At 40.8% G+C, this 10,302-nt stretch overlaps 1 protein-coding gene across 2 annotated transcripts in view; it reads left to right on the top strand.

Moving 5' to 3' along the window:
* The window catches only part of stk40 (serine/threonine kinase 40), a 16,943-nt gene extending 7,442 nt beyond the window's left edge, over positions 1-9,501 (top strand). The window contains exons 7-12 of one of the 2 annotated variants that reach the window (XM_020590078.1): positions 4,431-4,546; positions 5,868-6,012; positions 6,429-6,548; positions 6,790-6,874; positions 8,173-8,178; positions 9,322-9,501. In XM_020590078.1, the coding sequence (XP_020445734.1) occupies positions 4,431-4,546; positions 5,868-6,012; positions 6,429-6,548; positions 6,790-6,874; positions 8,173-8,178; positions 9,322-9,336 (487 nt within the window). In that variant the 3' untranslated portion in view covers positions 9,337-9,501. Of the gene's footprint in view, positions 1-4,430; positions 4,547-5,867; positions 6,013-6,428; positions 6,549-6,789; positions 6,875-8,172 lie in introns of both variants that reach the window. The other variant, XM_020590077.1, reaches the window with a different exon arrangement.
* The last annotated feature ends 801 nt before the right edge of the window (positions 9,502-10,302 follow it).

The raw sequence follows: 10,302 nt of genomic DNA, 5'->3' as shown, positions 1-10,302 counted from the left end.
CATACCAACTTTTTATAAAATGACCTTGTTACACTTAGGAGGTGCGCTCGTGTCCTTGAGAATATGTGATCTGACTCTTAAATCCATGCACAGTAATTGGCCCACAAAATAACACATGAATACAGGTCATGAGCAAATACCCAGCACATGGCCCAGTGATGTTACTGGTATTATTGATGGCAGGTAAAATCAGTGTGCATGCTGCTGTCACTCACTCCAAGATGTGCAGGCTCATGTTAGGGAGTAGAAATGATATGATCCTCTCTGGGGCCCATACATTTGAAACTATATTTCTTTATATAGACTATATGTTGATCATGCAATGATCACCAGATGCAATGGCCTAAAACTTGAGCATAATCATTAAAAAAATGTATGCGTGGTAGGGCTGTCACTTTTTTGTTCAAATTTCAAACATTTGAACAGTAAAAAAACTAATTTGACCCTGTAATGACCTGTTCAAAGGCCATTTAATGTGATTTGCCTTTTGTTCCACAGAGGATGTTCTTAAAATTCAGTTTAAGCAGTTATATCCTGTTGACCTCGGTAAACTAGTAACATTATGACTGCAAGGACAAAATGCAGGAAAGCAGTGGGCAAGGTTGTGCTGATCAGTCACTTATGACATCAGAGCGGTGTCAAGGTAAACTGTTTTCTGACTTCACGAAAAAGTAGATACTTACTCAACTACACCAACACATCTGAGGACTTGCCTGCAGTTAACATTAGCTCAGACAAGTGGAGCAGTGTTCTTTCTACATCCTGTCCTACCCCTGCAGCTAATTTTCACAGATTCAAACACAAATGACATATCCTTCCAAATATAGTAAGGTAGAAACGAGCAACCACTTCATTTTCATCAAACCAAGCCGTCCTCCATGCTGGACAAATTGATCTTAATATGCAGTCGGCTGTAAGACGAGTGTGCAGGGTCAGTCTCCACTGTGGAGAACCGATTGTTTTGATGAAAATTTGGCTGTAGCTTGATGTCTGCCTTACTGTGTTTGGAAATGGCGGTGTATGACTTTAATGAAACTTTAATGAAATCTTGGCAGCATCTGCTATCATCACCACTGCACCCCTCAGGGCATGCTGTAATTCGCATCCTGGATAGTAGACTACCATATGGGGAAAAAAGCATGTATATGTGTCAAAAAATCTGCGAGTACTTGTTTATGAAAATTTGTGCTTTGTAATTTCCCACCCCTAGTTCGCATGCATAATTACTGATTTATAATCCCACAAAGCCAGTCTTAATTTGGAAGGACCTGACTGGTGCACACACACACATTCACTTTGTTTTTGTTCGTATGCACTCTTACATACACCTTCACATCCTGTATGCCTGCATCACGCACGAGAGCATAATCATAGAATTGTCCCATATACTATTCAGTCATTTGTCATATGTAATTTGCATGAGTGTGTGCACAGAGATGACTCTTTCCTGGATTATCACCACCTGCAGAAGCAACAGCAACAGTAGTGGTGGTGCTGAAATAGCGTTTTGGCCAAGGGTGATGAACAAAACACTCTGTCCCCAGCTGGAGACAAAGGAGAGGCCTGCCAAAGACCCTGTAGCTCACAGCTGACTCAGAGCAATACACATCACACATATATGTACAGTACGTGTCTACATACATTCATTATTTTTGTTACCCTTCTATGTTGCTTTATTGTTTTCTTTAATACCCATGTTCATTTTCCATTTTGTTTTATTACCTTTGTCGTATACCTTTTTTCCTTTTCATTTTTTTCCTTCTACTTTATACGTCATAATTTGCTTGCTCACATATTTTCTCTGTCACTCGCCCCTTGGATGAATGGATCATCAGTATTGGAAGGATGCGGTCAGTTTAGAGGCAAACCAATCCCGAAATCCCCTCTCCTCCCCTCCTGCTTGCCATCACACAACGAGCTCAGCAGTTTGTGCAAGCATGATGCCATTTCCTCTTGCGCAGACAGCCGTTATGAAAGCAGGATGTCATAAATCAATCTGCAGGCTCATTGACAATGTATGTCAGAGCTGTATTTGCTTCCTATATTTTTGTTGTGTTTCTACAGGGACATAGTCTTTTATAGATATACATAAAAAAGGTTTGTCTGTTATTGTATTGTTATATAGTTTTTTTCTATAATTACTGTTACTGACAATTTGTTGATTGGAGCAAAATGGCAGTTGGCAAGGCATTAAAAACAGTGAAAATGGGGAAAGAATTCACACTGGAATGATCTGTAACCATGTCTTTTAAACACATAATGGAATCAGCAATAATACATTGCAATTAGCTTAAAAACATTTGCTACACTAAAGCTTAGTAAAATCATCAGTTCCTGACAGGTCTGAGAAATGAAATTGGCTGTACTCGGCAGACGTTGCCCTGCGTTTGACCTCCTTTCTCATCAACTGGTATATTTTGAGCAAAATGCTGTAGAGTGGGAGGAAGAGTCATTGGACCTGTTTGGGTTTTTGGTTTCCTGGCTTACCCAAGGTCACATGACCAAGAAACAGAGGTGGTGCTGTCTCTCTTCAGTCCCCAGGGACCCTTGCCTCACGAGGCAAATGTGCAATTTCATTTACCTAATCTCCAGTGCAAGAATAGAAACCTGGGTCGTGATGTACACAGACAAAAGGACAGACTCCTCCATAAAGGAAGCTTTTATGTCGAGGATCCTTGAAGCATTGCACTGTGTTCTTCTGGCCCATCCTTGTACAGATCACAAGGCCACTCTTTGGTTATAGATGTTTGGATCACAAAAGCTGTTGAAGGGTTTGATCAGATAAGTAGCTGGAAATGATGTGAACACGGTGTTCTCAGGGATGATTGAGAATGAAGAATTTGGTTGAAAACTGAGCGTTTAGCAGGAGTTGCCTCCAGATACTGTAATGGAAGTAGTGTGTGTGTGTGTGTGAATGTGAGATGGAGCAGGGTGTGAAAGTGAAAGAGAAAAAGGGAAGCTGTTGACCTCAGGCTCTTTAGAAAGCGGATGTTGGTGAGGAGCGTGATCCAGAGAGGACCCAGGCTCTGTTTTTGTGTGCGCCCATTTGCTTTGATTGCATTTGTGTGTGTCTGTGTGTGCTCAGCATGGGAGTGATTGTGTGGTTCTGCTTGAAGTCGCACATTTGTGTACATATTTGAAATCTTTTTGAGCTTTATATATTTCTTTGCCAGCCCATCACCATGCAGGCTTAGTCATTCACTTATCCATAGCCACAGGTTGACTCATGTGTTTGTCAAAGTGTGGCTTTTTTATTTTCTCTGCTAAAAGATTACAGTGATGTAGAACAGCCTGTAGTCCCTCAGCTTTAATGCTGTTATGTTTCACTCCACCACAAGCAATCTAAGTTTACCTTGATGACTCAGAGAATTCTTATAGTACCACATTGTTTCCACAGACACCAAATTAATCAAACATGGCTGTTAGGAGCAGCTGGTCTTCCCAGACTTTGAAGTGCCAGTGTGTCTGGAGTGGTCATGGTGTCGAAATGTAGGAAGGTGGCCATCAGCTGCAGTACAGTAATAATGGTGACAATAATAAACTGAACATGAAGAACATTTAAATGAAAATTTCGCATTAAAGTGATTTATCTACAATAAAGCCTTAATGCAGGGTGCTTAAGAGTTTTAAGGCCCTCATGTCAAGAACACAATCTGTGGTTGAAATTAATTTTAGCAGGGCTCTGCCCACAGATGTTGGGCTGCATGAGAAGCCTTATTTTAAAATCAGTTCTATGCTTGTGCAAATGTCATAGTATATACATATACCTAGTATGTAAGACATCTTCCTGATAAGTTTCAACTAAGTTAAAACATTTTGTTACTTGTATTTTTCCCTATCTTGATCTTGCAGCTGGTTAGATTTAATAAAAGAAAATGTGCATTTTAGGGAATATTAGATTACTGGCTATAGTTTTTAACCACTGAGAATCAAGCCGAGACAAAAAAAGGAATTGAACAGGCATGCTGCAGAAGTATAGTGCAGCAGATAATGTAGAAGGATTTACAAAATCAAGACCTTTTGACCAAATTGTGGGAACATGATGGTGTGTGATGCATGACGGGTACGTACATTTCCCGACAGTTTAAAATTCTGGTCAGAATGTGCGATGAAGAGTCTTGTGTTCCGACATGTTGCTACTAACTCTTGTGTTCATGAAATAACACAAGTAAAAATGTCTTAATGCAACTATAACATAAGAATGTGACTTTTTAATACAAGACTGGATGTGTATACTCTGTTTTGTCATCTGGCTGTCAGCTGTAAGATTACTGAAATAACCTTGCATGCTAGCAAGTTAGGTTTGCTGCTATTTTATATGGTTTTACCAAGTTAAAGTAGAGACTTCTTTGAATCAATTCCTGATTTAAATTTTTTTTTTTCCTCCTCTTCATCAGATATTTATCACTTGTGTTTGTGTGTTCTTACAGGACTCACCGAATCACCATTACCAACTTCTGCCTGGGAAAACACCTAGTGAGCGAGGACGACCTGCTGAAAGACCAGAGAGGGAGCCCGGCATACATTAGCCCAGATGTATTAAGTAGTGAGTGAAAAACTAATATCTTGTACAAGGTGCTTTTGAAACGGTCTGATTTGTGCCATCACTTTCAGAAACTCAGTCCGTCCTTTGTGCATAAGTGAGAAAACCTTCCTGACTGCCTTAGATTTGACGCTGCCTACTGTTGGAGGTGAACTAGAACTGTGAAGTGTATTTACTGCAAATGAAACACAACTAAAGTACTTGCCAAAATGCCAGACCAGAATGTTCTAGTTACACTAGTGGCCCTTGTTGATTTGAGTCCAGATGGGATCCTTGTCTTTCTTTGAATACTCTTGCATAGCATTTAGCTGTCAGTCTTGTGTTTGATTTTCCGGTTATTAGGCAACAAGAAAGAGGTTATGTTGCAATCCTAGGCTGGCTAGGAATAGCTTTTTTTTTTCCTGACTTTGTGTAATCACAGTGATGTGGCATTTTCCCGTGGTATGTTTGCAGAGGAAGCACCTTTTCCTCTTTGTGTGAAAAAACTTTGTCTGAGATAAGCTGAAATTAATTTGTATCATTCCTCTTCACAGTGCTCATTTGTCAAAGCAAAAGTGTAGACCTGAGCACCACACACCAGTCAAGTTGATGCTTGAGAGCATGCACTTCCATGGAGTAGTTCCCATTCATTTGATCATTGATTTCCAGAGCAACACTCTGGACAAGTGTACAAGACTGAGAAGAATTTCAAAGAAATTGTTCACATGCAACAACTCACTCAAAAACTGTAGATAAAACCCAGGCGTGTGTATCAGCATAACGTGACAGGCACACAATTAAACAGCTCCAGTGACTCACAGACTGATGACTCACTGGAGGGAAACTACTCCCATCTACCCCCCTCCCCTCCCATCCTCATCCCCTGCTTGTGTGGTGTGTGTGTGTGTGTGTGTGTGTGTGTGTGTGTGTGTGTCACAAGCTTGAACATAATTACCTGCTGCTGTTGCTTCTGCCTGCTTGTCTGTAACAACACAGCCATGATGCTCCACCCGCATCAGTTCCAGTTTATTCAGTCCTGATCTTCAACTGATTTAGTGGTTCAGGGTTAATTATAAAATACACTTCTCTCATTTTTAAAGTTGGCAGTGTGCCGGAGATTGCTCTGTAATATAATGGGTATGGAGTCCTTGCTTGTGTTTGTTTGCTCATGTCATTAATCATTAGACCTGGTGACTTGACAGGAATTGAACTTGTAAAAGGGTTGATCACCTCTGAGTCACACAGGGCAAAAACTGTCATCGCACCAAACAGATTTCAACCTCTGCTTATTGACTAAACCATTGCTACATTGCTAAACAGGATCCTCTGTTTTTCCTGTCTCCAGGTCGGCCGTACCGCGGTAAACCCAGTGACATGTGGGCTCTTGGCGTGGTCCTGTTCACCATGCTGTATGGCCAGTTCCCCTTTTATGACAGCATGCCTCAAGAGCTTTTTCGCAAGATCAAGGCTGCCGAGTACTCCATCCCAGAGTGAGTGCTTGTCCTGTCCATGTAACATTTTGTGGAGATGTATTCAAAGTGGAATTTAACTATAACAACAGTCAGTCAACAATAGTCATTAAATTTATTCATTCATCTATTCATTTTTTTTATGATTCTGCAACAGTTTGAAATTAACTATAAATGTGGCTGTACCAGCAGTGAGTTTGCAAGATACCCCCATCAAATGCATTGAATCATTGTTTATGTTTATGGGTTAGTGGTGTAATTGTGGCCAAAACAAGGTGTATATACCATATACTGAAAATGTCGCATTTTCCTTTTCAGTTTGGACCTGAAGAAATGGCAGGCCAAACATTTAATACTTGCCTTGTAGATTTGTGACTATTTGTTGTCACATTTCACAAATAAAACTGCCCCTTCCTGTTCCCTCCACTTCCTCACAGGGATGGCCGTGTGTCAGAGAACACTGTGTGCCTGATACGAAAGCTGCTGGTGCTGGACCCTCAGCAGAGGCTGACTGCAGGAGAGGTGCTGGAGTCTCTCAGTGCAATCATTGCCTCATGGTAATTGCTCCCTCTGCTGGCTGTCAGAAAAAATTACAGCAAATCTGTTGATTTTATTGTTGAATAGATGAGAAATAATTGTAAAGAATTACAGTTTAATGTGTGTAAATTGTATACTAATAGCTGCTGTGATTTTAAGATATTCACTGGTTTTGGAGCTTCGTGCTGTTAGCCATGCAGTGCTTCCACATAGGTTGATTTATATTGTTAATCATCACACTTGTTATTTTCCTAATAACAGGCAGACGGTTTCATCATTGAGTGGCCCTCTGCAGGTGGTGCCAGATATTGATGACCAGATACAGCACCCAGAACATCTACAAGAGGTAAATTATTCCGGGTTTCTGCAGGGCAAAAGTCTAAAAACCAAGAATCTGAATTTTAGGCCTTAAAAAGGCCTGAATGTGATTTTGATAGGTCTTAAAAATGATGACCACATTTAGGTTAAATTGATTATTATTTTAACACTATGTTAACATTGCCCATGTAAAATGGCCAAAGTGCCTAGTTCTTTCTCTAATCATTTTGTATTTATCAAGCTGTAATAAAACTACTAAACCAAACCAACTTGGAAGCAGAACATTTGCAAAATTTGCTGCTTGGTCAGAATTTATCTGAGAACACTCACACAGTGCATTGTGATGCATGAGATAAACATAGCATTTCTTCCATAAGTTTTTAGTATTTATCCTGCCTAATATGGGAAAGTTTAATAAGACTGAACTGAAAAAAGTGCATTTTGTTCTCGGTTGAAGCCTGATAAACATAGCAAATTTCTCAGCCCACTGCACTATGTGCAAGCAAACATAGACCGCTGTTAAAACCCTCCAGCAAACGCCCACCATCAGGCAGTATTGTTCTGTATTAACATCAGGAGCGTTGCCAAGGTCCCAGCACGACTCACTGCACCAGCTCCTGCAACACCAGTAAGAGATTTCTGGACAGTGTTTGGACGTACACCACACTGTGGCAAAAAAAGTCAAAGAGAATTAACTGCAGAGTCATTTATTTATGTTCACATGGCTTAAAGTTCTCCATCACTGCAGGGCCATAGTCGTTTTACATTTGAAAATAGACAATTATATGTCTATGGAAAATATTCTTGCGTTTTTATGTTTGTTTTCCTGTCACATAGCTTTGGTTTCCGACTGAGTAGATAATGCACACGTTAAACTTGAGGATTCACATATAGAGACGTTCTTGTCTTTCTGAAACAGGTTGCAGTATGCCCTGCTGTGTTGAATTCTGTTGTGGTAATATGTCCATTCTGAATTGTTTAATTTATTTATTTTGTGAACCGCCCTTCCCTCTATTATTTCTCATAACCCCTAAACACAATTCAGGCCCAGAAGATTTTCTTGCTATAAGCTCTGTATCAGTAGAGCATATACTTTCCAGTATGTATGTGAAGTACAAACTGTATTTGGAATAGTCGAAAAAGGTCTTAAGTCTTAAATTTAACTTTATAATGTCTTAATTATGTGTAACAATGGAAACAAGATGATATAATTCACTTTTTTTATGGGTTTCGCCTCACGTTTACAGTTTTTCTTAGGCACATTTTAGTGAACGTGTTAATTTCATTGTTGCATCAAATTGAACAGATTATATGTTCTTTCCTCAGGCCAAGGTAATAGAGGAGTCTTCACAATATGAGTTTGAGAACTACATGCGCCAGCAGCTGTTGCTGGCTGAAGAGAAGAACACAATCCACGAGGCCAAGACCTTTCTCACCAAGCGCCAGTTTGGCAGCATCCCACCTGTTCGGCGTTTGGGCCACGATGCCCAGCCGGTCAGTCCACTAGATGCTGCCATCCTGGCTCAACGTTTCCTCCGGAGGTAGTCCTCACCCACCCATTTCAGCCTCTCTGGTCTCTCCAGGGATTAAAGACACCTGCGGAGACCAGAGAGGATGAAGGAGGAAAAACTAAACTCACACACACAGGGCCCATCTTGAACCAGGGTAGAGATGGCCTCATTCATAGGGAACAGACATGAGGAGGGCACCAGATCAGACTGTCTACCCAGAACTTCAGTCCTCATGTCTGAATCCCATAGTGAAATATGGAAAGGCCTGGAGGAAAATGAGAACCATAGGTTCCTATTCCACCACCTCAACTAACCTGATGGCACAGTCAGACACGGGGCCAACACAAGGCTCTGTCTGGAGTGCTGAAAAGATCCTGTATCCCTCCTCCTCTTTTGAGAGCCCCCTACTGTAACACTTTGCCCATCAACTCTGGGCTCCCTGAGCAATACAGGGCCAGAATCATGTAGCAACCCCTTCTTTTCTTAGTGGTTAAAGGTATTGCCTCAAGTAACATCACCTGATCACAGATGTCACTTCTCTATACCTCAGTTTCACCCTCTTCCTCCCCCTATTCCTTTCCTTTCCTCTTTACTGTTTTTCTGTATTGAAAATGATCCAGACTTGTCCTGTCTGTAAATTTGACTTCAAATCAATCTACCTCTCTGTCTCTCTTTTCTGTTGGTAAACCATGCTCACTGTTCTGAGACAAGGGATTGTAATAATGGAGTCCTGATGCCACCAGTGACAAAGCATTAATGTCTTCTGTCAGTGATAATGCTTTGAAACCTTCTCAGTGGTTTCAAAAAATCTGAATAAGCTTTTTTTCATATTTACCTTAATAAGTAGCATTCTCCCTAAACTTGCATTGAAGATATTCATTATCAAAATATGTATACAAGCATTGATATTTTTAGAATGCGTTGGCTCCTGCTTTTGCTCATCCCTGTGGAAATCTGTTTTTAGCATCTAGGCAGCTAATGTGAGGGACCTGGAAGCCACGATGCCAAGAACTGAATGGGAACAACTGTTGGATCCTCCCTGCCAAGGCATATTGATGGCTTCCTCAGTGCCATTACAGTGAAGATCAGGCACTGTCATGTTTCTATTGCAAAAAATTCATGTCTTAAAATTACTCTTAGCCAAGGAAACTAGTACCCACAGTCTCATTCAGAATCAAATGGCTTCCAGGTATTCCAACTTTCCTGTTTCTCTTTATCAAGACAGATCATGGGACGTGTTTTTCAGGATGAATGTGTCATTCTACGCGTTGAAATGTCAGCAGTATCCATGACTGTGTCTATATGTTTCAGGCCAGGCAAAATAAGTGTCTGTGTAGCTGTTGAGCTATTAACCTCTGACAGCCTCAGACCCTTTAAGCTAGCCTCCAGTCTTTGTATTCTGTCTTTTGGCCTGCCTCAGCAGCAGACACTGTGAAACCCAGAGCTTTGCTAAGACGTGGCTTGAGTGAATGTTTTAGCGATTGTCTGTGAAGATTGGAAAATATCAGGTATCTCTTGCTATTCACAAGCTCTTTCTCTAGGTCAGCTTGTACGTGCTTGTATTCTGTCACCATATATAGGCCCTCTGAGAGGCCAGCTGGTGGCTGGTAATCGATACTGTAATATTTTCAAAAACACCAACTCATGGGTTTAAAGATGAGTTGCTGGGTCGTCTTGGCTGTTGACGAGTTGAAGTGTTTCTTCAAACCATAGCAAAGCTACTACCCAGTGACTGTTGGGCATCTGTGTACCGCAACTTGCTTTTGTATATTGGAACCTGCTTTAAGCTCTTTTGTCTTTTTCCTATTTATATTCGAACTGATTGCATGAACATAGGCTCTGGAATATTTTCCAGTGTCTTTACTTCTTTTTTTCCATTGTAATTTCATGTTGATTTATTTATTCACTTGTGTAGACCCTACGCAAACCAGTGGGCTTTGGTCAC

The sequence above is a fragment of the Monopterus albus genome, unplaced genomic scaffold (genome assembly GCF_001952655.1).
Source record: "Monopterus albus unplaced genomic scaffold, M_albus_1.0 scaffold11.1, whole genome shotgun sequence".
Taxonomy (NCBI): Eukaryota; Metazoa; Chordata; class Actinopteri; order Synbranchiformes; family Synbranchidae; genus Monopterus; species Monopterus albus.
Note: the sequence above shows the minus strand (reverse complement) of the source record. Positions and strands in the feature narration are given on the sequence as shown.